At 45.4% G+C, this 19,997-nt stretch overlaps 1 protein-coding gene across 1 annotated transcript in view; it reads left to right on the top strand.

Annotated features, from left to right (window-relative positions):
* MED13L (mediator complex subunit 13L) overlaps positions 1 to 19,997 on the top strand; it is a 168,831-nt gene that overhangs the window by 130,628 nt on the left and 18,206 nt on the right. Inside the window, exons 10-20 of the mRNA XM_014894595.2 lie at positions 1,651 to 2,379; positions 3,481 to 3,703; positions 4,143 to 4,248; positions 4,578 to 4,702; positions 5,858 to 5,957; positions 9,268 to 9,488; positions 12,533 to 12,738; positions 15,053 to 15,999; positions 16,642 to 16,821; positions 18,431 to 18,654; positions 19,242 to 19,434. Coding sequence (XP_014750081.2) covers positions 1,651 to 2,379; positions 3,481 to 3,703; positions 4,143 to 4,248; positions 4,578 to 4,702; positions 5,858 to 5,957; positions 9,268 to 9,488; positions 12,533 to 12,738; positions 15,053 to 15,999; positions 16,642 to 16,821; positions 18,431 to 18,654; positions 19,242 to 19,434 — 3,254 coding nt within the window. The remainder of the gene's footprint in view (positions 1 to 1,650; positions 2,380 to 3,480; positions 3,704 to 4,142; positions 4,249 to 4,577; positions 4,703 to 5,857; positions 5,958 to 9,267; positions 9,489 to 12,532; positions 12,739 to 15,052; positions 16,000 to 16,641; positions 16,822 to 18,430; positions 18,655 to 19,241; positions 19,435 to 19,997) is intronic.

Genomic DNA, 19,997 nt, shown 5'->3' on the forward strand with positions numbered 1-19,997 from the left:
GGGCTAGAAAAAACCCAGTTTGCAGTGAAATAGTCCTGTGAAACACTTCGAAATTCTTAATCCCCAAGGTCACCATCTACTTGTAAGATAGGTGATAAAAGCAAGGAAAAGAAATTATTCCTTAAGCATGCAGTTCTTTGTGTAGTCAGAGGAAGAGATGAAGGGACTGCATCCTAGGAGGGTGGAATGTTCAACCTGGAGACTCCCTGCTCTGTCCTGAGTGAGAGGATGCTTTCTGCAGCCCTCCCCCCCCGATTATACACATTGTTTGTATTTGTATACTCAGGAATGTGGAACAGATAAATGTTTTGTCAGAATGCGATGTGTTTCCTGTGGAAAACTGAGGTCCAGCTTTGCCTGGAAGGCATGGGAATCAATAATGGGCAGTGGGAGCCTGGTTCTATGGATAGGTTGAGCTGCACTTGCAATTTCACACTGTCTGTTCATCCCTCCAGTGATAACTGCATCATGCTGCAGTTGGTAAACATAGCAGCTGGGAAATGGAAACATTATCCTTAAAATGAAGGCAGTACCTGATTTCAAAAAGCAATAAGTACTTTCTGTGTAGCTGTACAACCTGAGTAGCTGCTGGCATATAGAAATCGTTTTAGTCATTTCTGTGCCCATTCCATGTACTGGATAAATGTCAGGATATGATCTTAGATCTGGAGTCTCAAAGGGCTGTCTGGTACTCAGCATCAGATTCAGTCTCCTGCAGATCCAGCTTGGTGTGTGAGGAGCAGAATGTCTGAAATAATTCTCTGCAGTCAGTTAAAATATGGTGAGTGATGGAGAATTAAGGCAATGAAATGTTACAAGAACATGCTTAAGGCAAATCTCCAGTTACCAGGGCATTAGCTGCACATTAGGGTGATTGCAGGCACAGACCATCTGCTGCTGCAGGGAATCTGCAGCGTGTCCTGGGAACAGCAAAGCCCCAGGAAAGCTGGGATAACCCCACAGAGCCTGCATACTTCCATGGAACAGCAAGCATAAAATATTATGTTTGCACCTGTAGACAGGGTTGGGTGTCTCTCCAATCTAGTCCACTTCACTTGTGATCATGGAGGTTATCTTTTTAAGTAAAAAGCACATTACATGTTTTGAAATGGGTTTTTGTTGTCCTATTGTTGTTCATAAAATAGGGATGGAGTTTTTAATTTTGAAATGGTGTTTATTTTTAAACAGGTTTCAATGTTAAGCACAAACACATCTTTCAATTTCTGTTTAGCTTAATAAAGTCAAATAAACAGCTAAACAAAAAGCCTGGAACAACAAAAAAGAGCAGTAAAAGTATGGGCAGAGTTATATCCCTATTGTCATATCCTTGGAAATAATCATCAGTACGATGAAAATGCTTTTTAGCAGGATGTTAAACACAGAAATTCAATCCTGTGCTTCTCAGTCTCAAAGATACTGGATACAAAGTCAAAAAAGCCATATGAAGCCTGTAATAAAATTGTATGTTACTGCATTATTTTGTTTTGAATATTTAAAAATATTTATTCAAACTTCCTCCATCAGGTGGAAGTTAAAAGATCTGGAGCAGGCAGGAGGTTTCTCCGTGCTGTTCTTTGGGTTTGGCTTTCTCCTGAGGTTGGGTAACTGTCCGGAGCATGCAGTGAGTGCTTTCTCCTCCTCCTTTTCCAGGCACAAGGTGTTCAAGCAGCGCTGTGCCGGTGCCTCGGGCCGGCCCCCCACGCTGCCCCAGCCCGGCTTCGGCGTGGGGACGGCGGCGGCCTCGGCACTGCCCCCTCCTGCCTCCTCAAAGCACAAAACCACCGAGAGGCAGGACAAGGGAGAGAAATTGCAAAAAAGGCCCCTGATGCCATTTCACCATCGGCCCTCGGTGACTGAAGAGCTATGCATGGAGCAGGACACGTCCGGGCAGAAGCTGGGGCTGGCTGGGATGGAGTCTGCTTTGGAAGTCCCCAGTTCCAGGAAATACGAGAAGCCGCTCTCGCTGCCTGCTAGAAATCCAAGCAAGCAAATGAATATGAATCCTATGGATTCACCCCATTCCCCCACTTCCCCTCTGCCTCCCACCCTGAGCCCCCAGCCCAGGGGTCAGGAGGCAGAGAACCTGGACCCCCCTTCAGTTCCTGTGAACCCAGCACTCTACAGCAGCGGGCTGGAGCTGCAGCCACTGCCCAGCTTAGATGACAGGACAGTCCTGGTGGGACAGAGGTTACCTCTGATGGCAGAGGTCAGTGAGACGGCCTTGTACTGTGGCATAACTCAGAGCAACGAGGCCCTGGATGTATGGAGGACCTACAGTGTCCCTTCGAGTGACGACCCCGAGTTCCGGCCGCCGGAGCTGCCGTGTGAGAGGTATGATGGCAGGATGGAGATCAACCCCGACAGCACTGCACTGAAAAGGTGAGAGCACACACTGAACAGGGGGCTGGGCAGTTGTAATCATCACCAAACTGATGCCTGGAAAGGCTGACCTGGAACAGAGACTAGGCAGAGCAAAAGGGATAAAATAGATATTTATTGAAAGGATCCACCATGGGCAGTGCAAGAGCCTGGCCAGGGCTACACCCAAATCAAATCCAAGATGGATCCTGGTCACGAGTTTTACACTTTTATAAGTTTTGGTTCATCCACACATTGGGGTCAATTGTCCAACCACAGCCCCAGGCTATGAAGTCTCAGCCCCCTGGCTTGCCCCCTTTCCCTCGCTGTTGTTTATGATTTTTGGGTACTGGGTGTCCTTGATTCTCCAGCTGGGAAGGGATTGTTTTGTCCAACTACCCTGTGAAGAGAACTCACCAACACCCAACATGAAGTTTCAGAACCACACACCAGGCAGCAGAGAATCTGAAAAATATAAAAACTAAAACCCAAGGCATCACTCTAATTTCTACTTTCCTTGAGAAAGGCTAAGGCTTCACTTCACCATTACAGATGGTGCAGAGAGCACCAAATACTTAAATAGAAACACTCTATTGCAGAATGCTTGCCTTTTCCATATTTGTTTTTCTGTTGGACACTATAAGAACTGATCAATCTCTTTGTAACCTACTTTTGTATTTTATGTTTGCCTAAAAATTACTGTAGCATTCTGATAATGCATTTTAAAAAATGCACCAGAGAGAGTCGTTAATGAAAGTTTTTAGGAAAAATTAATTGAGGAAGAGTTACTGAGTTAAAAGACTATTTGGTTTGGTAATTACAATGGAGTTTGCTAGGTTGAAAAGGGTTTCAGCCTGAAAAACACAGTCTGGAAAGGCTGGCCTTCAAAGTGTTTTCATTTATATAGTGACAAAATTGATTCTTCTTTCATTGTCCTAAGGCAGGTCTGAATACAGTAAGGTATTTAATACTAAATGTATGCTATACATCCTTTATTTGAGGAAAAAAACATTTCTTCTTGATCAAGGGGGATGGAGTGAGCCATGGGCTGTGTTTGTGTGACAGCTACAGATCATGCTGGTTTTGTTTCATGGTGGCTTTGCTTGTTCATTTTCACTTCAGGCTCTTAGCACAACCTAATAAACGGTTTAAAATTTTGGAAGAGCAGAAGCCAGTGCAGAACCTGAACTATCTCGACCCCTTGCCTCTACTACAACCCCCTGGAGAAGGCTGGGGAGACACCAGTGATCCTTACACCTTCGAAGATGGAGACATCAAGTACAGTTTCACTGTCAATAAAAAATGCAAACTGGGGGCTGAGAAAGATCCTTTGAAAAAGAACAAGGTAAGGTGTAAATCCAGTCTTTGGCATTAATGTTCTTGTGGGATTTATCCTGTAGCACAGTGTTTGTTTTACAGTTCTCTGGAAGACACAACTCTGTTCCACTGAACAAAACCAGACATGTATATATTTATATTTATAATTTTAATTTTTGTTGAAATTATTATATTACCACCTGCATGATGCTTCTTATGTATCCTATCCCTTATGGAGGTATTTTGGTGTCTGGCTGTGCAAGCAAACATTCTAAGAATGTTTTTTCCTGGAGAATTTGAGGTGGTTAATTACCTGGACTGCCTGTCAGAGCTGAATGATGTCCATGGAATCCTTTGTAAAATCTTTTATTTAACTCAGACCCTTGAGTCTGGCTGGACACAGGAAAACGTTTGTTCTTACATAGCTTAAATTCATATCCATGAAATCTCTTTGATTTTTTGTATAGTCAGAAGATGGGATTGGTTCCAAGGAAATCCCCCCAACGGGCCATTCAACCCCAGTTCCTGATGGAAAAGATGCCATGTCCATTTTCAGTTCTACTCCTAAGACTGGTGAGTTAAAGCTCTTTGATTCACTCTGCAAAGCAAAAATACTCATATGCCATAACATCTGAAGGGAAAAATAACATCTGAACTTTTGTCTCTAACATCAGAGCTACAGACAGCTCCCAAGTTGGAAAAAACCTTGATTTTCCTTTGTCCTTTTTATAAAAGCAATTGTATATATTTGTAGACTATTAAATGAGCAGCAGCTCCTTCCTTGTTTCCCGAGTGAGGCTCGGTGGGTGCCGAGGGCAGCAGAGGGGCTCGGTGGGGCAGGGGTGCTGTTGTGTTGTTGCCGTGTCCCTGACTGCTCCCTCTGTGCCCGTCCCGTGTGGCAGAGCCGCGCCAGGACAGCGCTGCGGGCAGGGCCGGCTCCGGCAGCCTCACCCAGGTCACCGACCTGGCCCCGTCCCTGCACGACCTCGACAACATCTTCGACAACTCCGACGAGGATGAGCTGGGGGTGAGTCTTGATGGGGATGAGTGTTCTGTAGGCCAGGAGCAGCAGTCCTGGTGGGAAGGGTTATCTCTAAAAGATGGGAGAGAGTTTCCAGGTAGGCAAGCTTGGATTTTAGCTAGGATGGATTGCTGGCAAAGAGAGAGATTCCTTCAGGAGATCCATCCTGTATGGACAGGCTGTAAGAGCTTCCATAGGGAGAGCCATGCAGTTGCTTTATAAATCCATTATATCTAGTTCTGGACTTCTGTCAGAATTTTGTGTTTGAGAATTATGGTGGAAAAGATCCAGGTTTTATTAATTGGTGATGGATTCTTTTCCCTTGTCTGAGAAGCTGCCCGAAGAAAAATAAATTCAACCTTATAGGATTCCAGTAATTCCCTGAGTCATGTTCCCTCATATTCCTCCAAGCACTGTATTTCAGTGCAAAGAGAAATAGTTGCTGCATGTTAGGAAATACAGAAGAAATGCACATTTATTTCAGTTATGGGGGGGGAATTGCCTGGGAAGGCAACGATTTGGATAGTCACTATTTTTAAGCATAATTTAATACAGCCATAATGATACAGAAGATAGTCCTAAAGTGACTGTTAGCAGATAACAATGTTTAAAAGTCTTATGCCTTGTTCTTGGCAGGACTTTTTAAGTGTGCCAATTTCCTTACTGTGGTTCCACACAAACTGCACTTCAGATGCCACAGTTAATATGCAAATCTACCAAAGGACTATTCTGTCAAAATAAAAAATTACTTTCTTCTCTGAAGTTTCCCTAGACAGCCCTAATGTTTTTCCTGTTTTAACATTTGCATGTGTTGCAAACGTGTTGCATGTGGGCTTACTCTCAGTGTCATATTCCCATTACTACATTGGAGTAATCCAAACATAGAAACAAATAGAACACTCACGTGCATTTCAAGCTCAGGGCTTATGATAACATTTTGAATATAGAAATACAAAAATACATAGTTACATGTATGCATCAATTTATGGGGGGATATGTAGACAGACAAATATTTCTTTTTGTTTTTATTGTTAAAAGATGGGAAAAATCCAGGCTGCTTGTGGGGAGCGGGTGGGGGAGTAGAAAAGCAGCCACTGTGTTTGCTGTGCAGTGCACGGGAGGTGTCACAGTGTGTGCTAACTGCAGTGCTTGGTTTTGCAGGCCGTGTCCCCAGCCCTGCGCTCCTCCAAGCTGCCGGCCGCGGGCTCCGAGGAGCGGCCGCTGGGCAAGGACGGCCGGACCGCGGTTCCCTACCCTCCCAGTGAGTACGGGCTTCACTGCACAGCCCTGCCGTGCCACTGGGCTCACCCAGGGCGCCCCTGCTGCTGGAACTGCCAGGTTTTAGTGAGGGCAGTGGTGATACAGACACGGGTTTTTAATGAGCCCACTGAGACATGAGGTACTCTGCTGTTGACATTGTTGTTGTAGTCTGGAGCTATGGGAAGGGTTTGTTACATATCTTCCTTTGGAAGTTTTCTCCTCTATTCTCTGCTCACTGTTGGGCACTTCCACCATTACCAAATCCCTCTTAAAGTGTAAATCCTTCTACTTAATGAAATCAAAGAATTTAGGACCAGGCTTACCAACTGGCCATGATGGTGCAACCTGTCTTGGAAGAAAATTGCACTGAACATTTGACAAATTAAAACTAAAATCACCCTCAGAGTTTAATCTGGATGTGGAAATGCATGATTCAAATCAAAGTGCTGGGTTCTAACTGGAGGCATGGTGTGGACCTTTTATAGGTGGCAGTGGTATTGGCTTGTGCAGGCCCTGCACGTGGACAAGGGAAGTCATGGGAGTGCAGGAAACGTTTTTATTATTTGAAATTAGATTAAAACAATAGGGCTTTTTTCTAAGGACTGTGCCAACAACTGTTGGGAATGGTGACTTGTACTCCGAGGTTGGAGGGCTTTGCTGCATTTCTTGCAGCAGACAGGAGGGGACAGCCGGGGTGGGGTCGGGCTCTGCTCCCAGGGAGCCGGGACAGGAGGAGAGGGAACGGCCTCAGGCTGTGCTGGGGGAGGCTCGGGGTGGATATTGGGAAAATTCTTCCCTGAAAGGGTTGTAAAGCCCTGGCACAGCTCCCCAGGCCAGTGCTGGAGTCCCCAGCCCTGGAGGGATTTAACAGCCCTGTGGATGTGGCACTTGGGCACATAGGGTGGCCTTGGCAGTGCTGGGAGTGGTTGGACTCTGATGATCTCAGAGGGCTTTTCCAACCTGAACAGATCTCTGATTCTATTGGTGAAGGTGGCATTTCTCTTGAGATGAAGGAGAAATGTGTCTGTGTTTGTGGGACAGGAGGAAGGTGAGAATTTTTGGTATAATAGTAATGAATCTAATTACAAATTACTTAGTGGTGAGAAGGAAGAGTGTTTGATTTCTGTGGCCACTGTAAGCAGAAATCCAATCTCTCTGCAAATCATTCTTTAATGCCTTCTCATTAACTTCAGCTGGTAATGAGAACAAATTGAGGTGAAGAAAAAAACCAGTCTGAAGGAGATGAGTCAGAGTTTTATGGACCCATAAAAGCTGTGCTGATTTACTCAAATGTAGAAGTCTGAAGTATACAGAGATTGGATTTTGACAGGTTTAGTTGATCCATAGCTTTTTAAAATATGCAAAGCTTTTTCAAGCATGACACACATGAAAATGAATGATGATAGTTGCCTGTTGCTGTAGGGTTGGGGGATTTTTTGTAATTAAACTTTTTTATGAATCTGCACTGCAGAATTTTGCTAAGTGGAGCGAGCTGGAGGTGAGAAAATGATGTAGTGTGAAGTTAAACAGATACACTCCACTTGTAGCTGTGGCCTTGCCACCAGCTGTCGAGCAGAGCAGTGTCTGTGGGGAGCTGAAGTGCCTTGTCCAGCATCATAAATTCCTACTGGCCACCCTTCATTTTCACCTTCCTCACTGTCCCCTCTCTGGTGTCTAAAGCACCTCTCTGCTGAGAAACAGAGGGAGCAAATCCAGCTGCCAGCCTGAACATTGTATTCTGTACCAATGTTGGTGTGGAAAAGAGTTTCTTCCATTCTGCTGAACTTCTTTTCAGCTTTGATTTATCCTGTATCAGGACAAGACTAAGGTCTTTTAAATTCAGATACTGAGAGAGTGGAAAAAAAGAATATAGATAGAATGGGAATAATTCATACCCATTGTTTACTCTGCTGCTCCAGATTGTGAAGGACTGAGTTCAGCTTGGACAGCTATTACCAAAAGAACTGCATTTTGAGAGGACTGCCCCTATTTGAGTGGTTTCCCTTTGTCTGAAGGTTCAGTAGCCTGGCTGTGTCATCTCTGAGCACAAAAGCATCACATGCTGGGTTGGCTCTGTTAAGGCAGAGTGGAGACACATCCTGAGGCTGCAGCATCCTACACAAATGTACTGTCAGTGCAGGTATTCATAGTCCATAGATAATTCTAATCCCATCACTTATTTCTGCCTTTTTTCTGTTAGTTTTTGAGAACACTACTACTTATCTGTTTGGATTTCCACAACAGAGTGTTTACCATTCAGAAACCCATCTCTGTTGATTTATGAATTTTCCATAATCTTTAGGCTGCAGATGTTATTGAGTATAAAAGTGTCCTTGTGTCCCATCAGCTTGGGTATGAAAATGGGATTGGGCATTAAATCTGTCCAAAAAAGTATCTAAGAGGAGACACTTGTGGGAATTCACCCTTCTCTAATTACAGTGGTTCACCACTGATGGTTTTGTCTAGAGAGGATCTGTCCTAATTCAAGTCAGGAAAATAGAGCATTTATGCTGAATGTGACACAAAATAAATATGGAAGCTGAAGCTGGAAGGAAGCAGAATGGAGCTGGGGACAACATGCAAGACTTTGCTGTGATTTGTTTGATGGCATTACACTGTATAGAGCATCTCTGTTGGAGTTGGTTGTTCTGCTTAAAGAAAAATAGACAATGGATGGTTCCATTACATTAATTTCCTGAGAAGTCATTTAGGCATCTTCCTAGCCTAAGGTCTTGTGATGCAGAATGGTAATTTTGTGGCTTCTGTGGCACTGGAACTTCAGGATGCCTGGCAGTCTGTTCCTGGGCAGAACTGCCCATGTTTGTGGCAGGAGTTGTGTTGCCGTGGACCAGACAAGGCTGCAGTGGCTGAGTGGAGAAATTTAGTTCAGGGCACTGGAATTCCAAAGGCCTCCTGGTTTAGGGCTAGGTCAGCTCTGCCAAAGGGAGGAAACTCTCTGTGACTCCTAAGAAACAGTCACTGGGGTGAGATTGTCATTAATTCAGTTCACCTCTCCAGTTATAAAGGATTTATTAGTTACTGGTAAACATCTGTTTGTCTGTCTACCAGGTTGTTGTTGCTGCTGAACAATAACCTTGCAGAGTATCCCTAGGAATTTGGGGAATTTATCCCTAGGAGTTAACTTTTGGTCTAGAGTTACACTGCTCTCAGAACCCCAGTAAGTCTGGAGAAGCATTGCTAGTTTAAACTGTTGAAATAAGAGCTAGCATTGAATTGGTCTCTTCTGTTTTATTGAATTTCCTTGAGAATTTGTATTTGAATGATTAACTGTGTTATTTCATCCTCTTCAGCTGTGGCAGATCTCCAAAGGATGTTCCCAACACCACCCTCTTTAGAACAGCACCCTGCCTTCTCCCCAGTGATGAGTTACAAAGATGGAATAAGTTCAGAGACTGTGACTGCCTTGGGAATGATGGAGAGTCCTATGGTCAACATGGTTCCAACACAGCTGGCTGAGTTTAAAATGGAGGTGGAAGATGGATTAGGTAGCCCTAAACCTGAAGAAATTAAGGTAACATGCCAGAAATGTGGGATTTTGACAAACTCACCTATGCACACTTTGATTTTTATAAACAAGTCCCATGTTGTATGTGTAGCAACTAACAAATTTGAGCTGGACCCATGTAAAGAACCTGCCAGCTTGGAGCTGGAAAAGTATTCTTCTCTAGTAGAAGACTTTTAAAATTGTTTCCCTGATTTTAACTGTAGGCATTTTGTAATTTAATGTTTGTAATGGTTCTGAGTGTTTTCAGGAAACAAACAGTATTATCTATGAAATGAGCCCTGTGCCTAACAGAAAGAATGTACACGTATGGAAGAACACCACTCTTGTGGCTAAGCAGCTGTTAAATGATGTATTTCTTTAGATAATTACTCTGTGGCACCTTTGCAGTGCCCCCCTCCCTGCTGCCATGCTGGCACACAGTGGGATAAAGTGGTGCATGTAGAAAGGCTGCCTTTATCTCTCTGAAATGTTCCTTTTTTGGTTAGGGTTGAAATTCTCTGAGAAAGCCCAGGGGTTGAACTTGCTCTGTTTCTTCTTCAGCTGATGTTACTTCACAAGTTTTAAGGCCAGATGGGACCATTCTTATCTGACTTTCTGTATAACACAGGTCAGGTAATGTCACCTAGTTCCTCCTCTCTCGAGTCCTGTAGTGTCTCAGTAAAGAGCTGTTTGTAGCTGGGGACTCTGGGTTCTTGTGACATCCCAGTGTGGCCATTTCTCCATAGCATCCCATGGAGGGACCCAGCATCAGCACTGATATACATTGGTTGTGTCATTGTTCCATCACAGGGTAAGAGCAGGGCACAAATCATTCTGCCTCTGTGTCCTGCATTATTGAACTTCTGGGGCTGCCTTTTGTCACTTTTGTCAGAAGGTACTGTTGCCATATTTCCATACATACAGCCTGAGGGGTTTTTTTTTAATAAAAAATGCTCTTTTTGTGTGGAAATGCACAGCATGTTGTTCTACAGCAAGCTGCTCTGTACACAGGGAATAAAAAGGGAGATGCCCACTCTAACTCTGGCTTGCTGGCAGTCTCCAGCCTTTGATCATGTAGCCTAATTCTACTCCCTCAGACCCACCCTGTCCCTCATGTGCCACAGCCTTGTTCCTCCTATTTCAGCAGCCATCTCTCTCCCCAGCACCACCCCCTTCCCTCTCCTTTGTGCCCATATTGGAATTAACTGATGGCTGATATTTAGGGCTCTGCATTACTGAGCCAGGGACACACTTGCAGCTGCATGGACAACAAGTGGCTGTGTGTTGGTGTGAGGTTACTGGTGGATGCCTTTGTTCAGTGTAAATGATGTGGTCAGCTCTGAACCAGGACATTTTCCTGCCAGCAGGAATAGCATCCCTCAGGCAGACTGCAAGGGAGGCCATGGCAAAGGGAGGGTGACTCCTTCCACAGGAGCTTTCAGTTTTGTCCTTGGGAGAGAAGGGAGTCCCTGTCCCTGGCAGGAAGCAGGACAGTGTTTGAGATGGCATTCCAGGGTTGTGTTCCCATGTTTTGGTGCCAGTCCAGTGTGTCCAGTCAGAACCCAGAATCTGCAGCTCATTCCCCTGCCAAGGGCTGAGCTGGCAGGGAGCTTGTCCCAGCAGTTCTGTGGCTTTGCAGACGTGGGAGGGAGTTCCAAGTGTCCCTCCTGATGGCAGAACCCAGCTGGACATCAGGACATGGGGCAAGTCTGCTTTGGTACTGCCAGATCTCTCCTTCCTTCCTCCCTGAGCTCTCACTTGGAGGCACGTTCTCAATGTGTGCTCCAGGACAGTCTCCATTGCCCAGCTTGAGCTGGTGCATCCACAAGTTTTTATGCCACTACAGGAGTTTGAAGTAAGTTTTTATAAGGTTTATGAGACTTTGCCTTGCCACAGACCTTGCTGGTTTTTATCTTCTGCTTGTGCAGTAAATTGTTTGTTTAAGAATAGGATAACTTGGGCTTGGAAAAAAAAAAGTCTGTCTTGGAATTTGTTGAGCTGAAGGTTTTGGAGTGGGAGCAGATTTCAGGGTGTCATTGATACCAAAGATATTTTAATCTCCCTCACAACCATTACAGGAGTATTAAAATACTTATTTCAGTTTGCCTGAGAACATTTCCAACAGCACAATTGACTTGCTTCTGTGTATCACACCTGCTCATACACTCCAGTGGGGGAAACAAGCACTAAACCCATTGCTGATCATTCTGAGAACATGGAAGTAGATTCCTTGTGCTGAGCATTCTGCAGTTGGAGATAGAAATCCACACATTCCTCATCCCTCAATGCTTGACAAGGTGCAAGGGAAAAAATGCAAAGCTCGAACAAAATGTTAAATACTGAGACTGCTGTTACTATTTTCACACTGATTTTTACTTTGCAGTAGTGCCTCAAGAGGATTAGTTCTGTCCTCCTGAAAGAGCTGGAATAGCTCTAGAAACTCTGGCTGAAGTTCTTGTCATCACTCTCTGCGAGCAAATGTGACAGTCACTGCAAGCCCAGTGGGCTGAACTTCATTGATAGTCAATAGTGTGCTTGCTGGATTGTTTAGATATTTGTATTTCATACTTTGTAATGATTGGCATATGTAAACTCTGCACTGTTATTGCTGAAGTGATGTGAACCCCCACGGTGGAGGTTATTTAGAGGGGCTGCCTCAAGGCACCTCAGGGTTCTTCACACTGTGACAGCCTCTCCCCACTGTCAGTACAGAAGTCTTGCAAAGATCAATCTTTTAAGTGCCTAAATGAGGTACTGGAAGTTAGGTAGTGTGAAAATTTCATAGTGCACTACTCATGGTGCAGGCACAGCCTGTCTGAAATGAACCTGATCCAGTTGTGAAATCTCCTGCCATAAAGCTGTGCAACATCTATGAATAACAGGGAGCCTCAGCTGAGTTTTCTTGAAGGAACTACTCTTGGCTGCCTTGTAGAAGGAATAAATATAGTTTATTTGGGGGGAGGAAGGTAGTTGTAGAGGGTTCGAACAGTATGATAGATTTTAATTAAAAATAAATATCTAAAGAGCAGCCTGACCACATTGTTGTAACCAAGGTCACTTGGATGTTGCAGGATTTTTCGTATGTGCACAAAGTTCCATCATTTCAACCTTTTGTGGGCTCCTCCCTGTTTGCTCCACTGAAGATCCTGCCCAGCCAGTGCCTCCTACCTCTGAAGATTCCAGATGCCTGCATCTTCAGGCCTTCTTGGGCTGTTCCTCCAAAAATTGAACAACTTCCATTGCCACCTGCAGCCACTTTCATCAGAGATGGCTACAAGTAAGTACAGCCTTGGAGGAAATGGGTCTGTCAAGCCCATGCCTGAAGCTGGGTAACTAAAATGGTTGTTTGTATTGACAGTGCTTTAACCTGCAAGTATATTTTAAACCTTTTAGGTTTGTCATTGACTGAGATCAAACAGTTCTGATAGTAGGAACATTTAACCCTGGCTTTGGCAGTCAGGGGTGTTATAGTGTGTGTCCACTCTCAGTGCTTTTAAAAGAACAGGAACATGGAGAGCCTGGATTAATGGTAATTTCTCATACAGGAAAATATTGTAATTCAACAGAAACCACAAGTGTTGAGGAACAAAATGAATGCACTGAAGCCATCACATCTCTGCCCTCCCATTTCCCTGTCCAGCCTCTAACCAGGCTCCCTTGGGTCACTTTGAGCTCCAGCCTGGTGATCTCTGGTCCTGGTGATTCCATTTGCCCTTCTGAGGGCTCTGGAAATGTCGAGTGGGCCTGTGAGAGCTCTCCAGTCTGTGTTCCCATGGGAGCTCCTCTGAGCTCCTATGGTGTCCCTGACTGGGGCTGTGGGGAGCTGCTGATCAGACAGATATCAGTGCCTGTCCTGTCCTGTCCTGTCCTGTCCTGTCCTGTCCTGTCCTGTCCTGTCCTGTCCCAGCCTTCCTGATACCAAAAGAGGAGACTGCTGTGACCTACAGGAAACCACTGACATTCATTTTCAAAGCTTGTATTCCTCACTCAGTTCTCAGAAATTAGCAACGTTTATGGAGGATATTCATTGTTAGAGGTTTTGAAAGCTAGCAAGAATTTGCACCATTAAATTAATAAAACCTCTTAAAAAGCATAGTAATAGTACAGAGGTCTCCTGCTGCACTGCTTCATTTCTAGAGGAAGCAGTTTGTATCTTTAAATCAGTCTGTAAATCCTTTAAATCAGTCCTTTTGCAGCCCCAAAGGGTCCTTCAGTGTTCTCAAAAGAATTGCAAAGAAGAAATTGTAAACCCTTGATATAGTGCCTAGGGAGCAATTTAATTCTCAGGTTTTTTCATAATAGTAACTGATGCACCAGGCCTGAGCTGGTTATTAATTTCAGGTATTTGTTGGGGGAAAAAACCCTTTCATTTTCAATCTAATCCAATTAGAGTGAGGATTATTACTGCAGGCTTCCGACAGAGTGGTGATTGCCAATCAGGGTTTCTAGGTCACCTTTTCTTATTAGTCTGAGGCACTCACTCTGCTGCAGCTCCACAACTCCTTCAGACCCTGCTTCATTATTTTCCCATCTCCTGCTTTGAGTTGGACACACATCAGTTCAAGGTAATAAAGTAACTGTAAGGAAAGAGGTCTTCAGTGTTTTCCTTTCCAAGTCACTAATGATAGGTGGGCATTCAAGTGATAGCCCTTTCCAATAACACACAAAATACACTGTGAGGACAGACAAACATGGAAAAATCCTGTTTCCCCTTCCTTATCCAGAGACTCATTGAGTTCTTACACGCTTTCCTCATTCAAATATGTAATTAACACATTACAAGAAAAGTAAGCAGGTTAGAAGTGATGTGGAAAGAGAAAAGTAAGATCTTTTTTCTTTGATTGGCCTCCTATTACCTGTTTCTTGAAATGAGTCCTTGAAGATGGAAGACAGATCTCATGGGAATGTACAAACTGTTCTGTGGTCACTTGAATTTGGCAGGAAATGACAAAAACAGAGTAGTAAAACCCAGCCATGAATGGAGATGACCCAAAGATACAATTCTTAGCTTCACTGGACTAGGAGTTTGTAATGGAACATATTCCATTGTGCCATAGACTGTGTAATCTGAAATGAGGGTTTGAATTTATAGAATCAGACATACAGAGTGTGTCCATGAGGTGACACTGTGTATCAGAGCCACAAGTAAGACTTGTGACAGCCATTTCAAGTGATCATTTCTAAAATAAAGATTTCTGTATCTCTGAAATACTTTACTTTCTATTAATCTGTATCTGTTCAGATAGTGGTGTTTAAAATAAAAGCTACTATTCTTTATTTTTTCCCTAAAAAAGTTGCAAAAAGTTTCTAAATCTTAACTTGATCATTTACCTAGATTGTTCTCAAGAGCATTCAAGTTTTAGGCCATGAGAATAACCTTTAAGAGGTGAAATGATACTTTTTATCATAATGGTAAGAAACAGGGGTGGTCACGATGACAATTCCGAGCTCTGTTGAGAGCTATGAGTCGAGGTTATGAGCAGAGCGTTCTTTACCGCAGTTTCAATGAGTCCCTTCAGGTTCCACTGTCTCCTTGTATTTAAAAATGAGCTGTGACAGAACGGGTCTCTGTTCCCATCCCTTCCCTGCAGCAACGTGCCCAGCGTGGGCAGCCTGGCGGACCAGGACTACCTGCAGATGAGCACGCCGCAGATGAGCACGCCGGTGACGCTCAACAGCGCGGCCCCTGCCAGCAACAGCGGCGCGGGGGTGCTGCCGTCCCCGGCCACGCCGCGCTTCTCCGTGCCCACGCCGCGCACGCCGCGCACGCCCAGGACTCCCCGGGGCGGGGGCACCGCCAGCGGCCAGGGCTCCGTCAAGTACGACAGCACGGACCAGGGCTCCCCCGCCTCCACCCCCTCCACCACGCGGCCGCTCAACTCGGTGGAGCCGGGCACGGTGCAGCCCATCCCGGAGGCGCACAGCCTGTACGTGACCCTGATCCTCTCCGACTCCGTGCTCAACATCTTCAAGGACAGGAACTTCGACAGCTGCTGCATCTGCGCCTGCAACATGAACATCAAGGGCGCCGATGTGGGGCTGTACATCCCCGACTCCTCCAACGAGGATCAGTACCGCTGCACCTGCGGCTTCAGCGCCATCATGAACCGCAAACTCGGCTACAACTCCGGGCTCTTCATCGAGGACGAGCTGGATATTTTCGGCAAGACCTCGGACATCGGCCAGGCTGCAGAAAGGCGACTGATGATCTGCCAGAGCAACTTGATCTCACAGATGGGAGAGGGAGCCCGGAGGAGCCAGGAGCCTCCCATGAGCCTCCTGCTGCTGCTGCAGAACCAGCACACGCAGCCCTTCACCTCGCTGAGCTGCTTGGATTACATGGCCTCCAACAACCGCCAGACACTGCCCTGTGTCAACCTGAGCTACGACCGACTGCAGGCTGACAGCAACGACTCCTGGGTGGAATGTTTCAATGCCCTGGAGCAGGGCAGACAGTACGTGGACAACCCCACAGGGGGCAAGGTGGACGAAGCCCTTGTCCGAAGTGCCACTGTCCATTCCTGGCCTCACAGCAACGGTATGGGCACAGCTGAGCCTTTTGTCTCTCAGTGTTTTGTGACCTCTGTAAATTTGTTTAGTTTTGACCCACATAATCTTTAGGTGGGAAATGACAGGACTAAAAATATGCTAAACATAAAACAGATTTCTGAAAGCTTGTAAATTGCATCTAAAGTACCAATAATCTAGTTGTCCTCAGACTTTGTGGTCTAAATTGGGAATGTGTCTGTGGAAGTTCACGAATCTGAAGCAAATACAGGTATTTGGGGGAAGGCAAAATTAGGAGGCCCTTTTCTATTTTGAAGAAGGGTGTAAGCAGTCAGCAGAAAAGAATAGCTCTGTTTGAGTTGGGAGGAAAAGGGGTAAAAGTACCAAGGTGGGGGGGAAAGCTGTAATTAATTACTTGCTTATATACTGAAGATGCTCTTACATCTTGTGATCTGAGCTGGACACCAGTAATACTGCAATGTGTGTGTAAAGGCCTGTGGTGACAGCAGTGTTTTTGAAAATGCCACACTGAGTGCCGTCCAGCTAATTAGAGCTGTCCCGATTCCATGGGCCATGTGCAGAGCAATTCAAGGAACAATCCCCAAAAGCTGTTGCCGTGTCTGAGGGGTTGCTGTCCCTCCCTGAAGTGATTGCTGCTCCTTGTCCCTTGCAGTGCTGGACATCAGCATGCTCTCCTCCCAGGACGTGGTGCGCATGCTGCTCTCCCTGCAGCCCTTTCTCCAGGATGCCATCCAGAAGAAGCGGACGGGAAGGACCTGGGAGAACATCCAGCACGTGCAGGGACCACTCACCTGGCAGCAGTTCCATAAGATGGCAGGACGGGGCACCTACGGTACTGACACTGGGCTCTGTGCCAAGTTAGAGTGCAGCTTCCTAGAAATGGGCACTGTCTCCTGGAAATGATAGGAAGGGGCTGTTCATACAGGTTGGGGAGCAGGGAGGAGACTCTTCACAGATCTTTAAAGCGCCTCAAAAGGCCTTTGTGACACCCTGGTGAAGGTTTTAACCCCTCCAGGTGCTGCACATTTACAGGGAGCAGAAATTGTGGGTGAGGCTCACCCCCTCCTCCCCACCAGAGGGTGGGGCCTGGCTCAGACCAAAGCAGGCTGGTGTAGACATAATGGGAGCAGAGGGAGCTGCTGGAATCAGCCACATCACAATGGGAACAGGATCTGTGTGAGCTCTGCAAATCCAGAAAACTGGGAACGCTTTCTCCACACAGGTTCCCAAAGCCTTAATGAGAAGTTTCAGTTTCAGTATCTCCTGGCTGTAAGTGGCACTTCTGTAAAAAGCAAAATAGCAAAACAGATTTTGTCTGTGCAGATTTGCAGAATAATGACTGACATTTCAATCTGTATTTCTTGCTTGCAGTTTATTTCAGGCTTAACCACTGCAGTCTGGTTTAATATTTTTCCTACAGCTCCACCACGCTTTGCTCTCTATTGGTGTTTGATATATTGCTGCTTTCCTTGGGGCTGGGACAACTGGGGGTAACTCCAGTTCCTGTCTAAAGCTGTTATGCCCCACCAGGAACACTTCTAATAATTTTTCCAGCATTTGTAATTTGAAGAGTTAGGATTTGCCAATTGTTACCAGAGAATAACACCAAAATTCCCATAGAGTACAGAGCAGAGCCTTTGATGGAAAGTCAGTGAATTTTACTGGATGCTGACTTTTTAATAAAGTTGAATTATATTCTGCAGGAACGACTGGGTATATTTTAGCTTGACATTTTCAGCAATATTTCTTCTACTGAGGCAGTATCTGGGAGACACCCTGTTACACTGGATAATAATCCTCTCTGTGGGGACAGCAGTGCTTGGAGCACATCCTATGGAGAGGGGCAGGAGGCAATTTTTAGAATTATAATAACTTTGTCTAGTATTATATACCTGGGAATGAATTTCTCTTAAGTATCAGTAATTTTGCACAACCAGGTGGAGGTGGATGAAGAGCTGTAAGGTCATATTTTGTGTGTTCCCATTATTACTTGTGATTGAACAGGAACTCCTGAGCTGTGGTTATGGATATGACAAAGGAAAACCAGGAGATGAAGCCTTGGGAAGGGCAGTACATGAGCTTAGAGTACACTGGCAGATGTTTTATTGCAGCTTTCTAGGAAAGTTTAAGTGGTGCTTGGATCAGCTCCCTCCACTTTGGCCAACAACTCTGATTATATGACATTCCTTAAGTACAATATAAATCTTCCCTCTCCTTTATTAAATATCTTTTCCAAGAAGAAAGGCTGGCAGCACATGGTTTATCAGGCATGGCACACCCTTGATAACCATTTCCACGCCTGTAGGATGCTCACAACAGCAAGGGATGAGTGATTTCTAATATTCCTGTAAAAGAACTCACTTCCTGGGCCAGCAGAGACCCACTGCAGTTAAAAATGATATTTTAACCCTTTTTCTTGGTTTGTTTTTTCTCCTGTGAAGGCTCTGAGGAATCTCCTGAGCCTCTCCCGATCCCGACGCTGCTGGTGGGCTATGACAAGGACTTCCTGACAATCTCTCCGTTCTCCCTGCCCTTCTGGGAGAGGCTCCTGCTGGACCCCTATGGGGGCCATCGGGACGTCGCCTACATCGTGGTGTGTCCGGAAAATGAGGCCTTGCTCGATGGAGCCAAAACTTTCTTCAGGGACTTGAGTGCTGTATATGAGGTTGGAAAGAGGGACCACACTGAATTATTGCTTCTTAAGTGTCACTGCTGCTCGAGTGCATGTCCACTGGGAGAAATCCATGGGGTTTAAAGTAACAATTATTTGAAGAAGGTTTTTTTTTTTTTCATTTTGAGGGCTTTCTGCACTTTCAGAGTCCATGAATGCTGAGTGACACTGGGATTCTCTGGGTATTTTGGGGTGTTTGTTGCTGTCTGCTCTTCCCTGCACACATTCATTTCACAGAGGAGGCAGCAGGGGCATTAAGAGAGCTGCAGCCTCCCAGTGATGCCCAACCAAGTCTAAGGAGCACATTAAAGAAGTTACTGCTTTCTCACAGTTGCTAGGTTGGGGATAAAAGCATTTATTTTTTTAGCATTTGCTCCGCAATATGTCAGATTACTTTGTAATCTTAATTTTGCTATGAGTGTAGTTCAAGCCAACAGATGTAACCCTTTTTTCCTAGATATTTATTAAAAAGCCCCTAGCTGTGTGCTGAGAATGAGGGGCTTAAGCCACTGTAAGTCTCTGTAACTTCCTGGTGTGGTTGGCATCTCCTTAGGGGTGTTTGTCCTTCCCTCCCCTGGCAGATGTGCAGACTTGGGCAGCACAAGCCCATCTGCAAAGTGCTGCGGGATGGGATCATGCAGGTGGGCAAGAGCGTGGCGCAGAAGCTGACGGACGAGCTGGTGAGCGAGTGGTTCAGCCAGCCCTGGGGCTCCGAGGACTGTGACAATCATTCCAGGCTCAAGCTCTACGCGCAGGTCTGCCGCCATCACCTCGGTGAGTGACACCCCGCGGCTCTGGGGACTGGGGGGGACATATGCAAACCCACAGTGTGGGGTTTCTAAACGTGCACATTATGGTCTGTTCAAAAATTTAAATGATACTATAAGGCTTTGTCATAAATTCTTCCGTGTTAAATTTGCCTACTTCAGAAAGTTGTGTTGTTTGTCACTCTAGGGATTGTGTCAGAGATTCAAACTCTTATCTTTTTAGAAAAGTCAGTTTGATATAAGGTGTTTGTGTATCACAAAGATCACAGAATGACAGTCTTGTTTGGTTGGAGGGGACCATAAAACTCATCCTGTTCAACCCCCTGGGATGCCTTCCATCAGACTAGGTTGCTCCTAGTCCTCTACAACCTGGACCCAAATACTTCTCGGGGTGGAGCAGGTGTTCCACACTAGACTGAAGGTGTCCATGGATCTGGCTTAATGGTGCTGACACATCTCATCACACGTGTGTGACAGAGCTGTGTCACAGTGGCCTCCAGTGTAAAGGCGTGTTTATAGGAGAGGGGAGGTCACTGGGACTCTGCAAAGGCAGAGAGCAGTGAGTTAACA

The sequence above is a fragment of the Sturnus vulgaris genome, chromosome 19 (genome assembly GCF_052056855.1).
Source record: "Sturnus vulgaris isolate bStuVul1 chromosome 19, bStuVul1.hap1, whole genome shotgun sequence".
NCBI lineage: Eukaryota > Metazoa > Chordata > Aves > Passeriformes > Sturnidae > Sturnus > Sturnus vulgaris.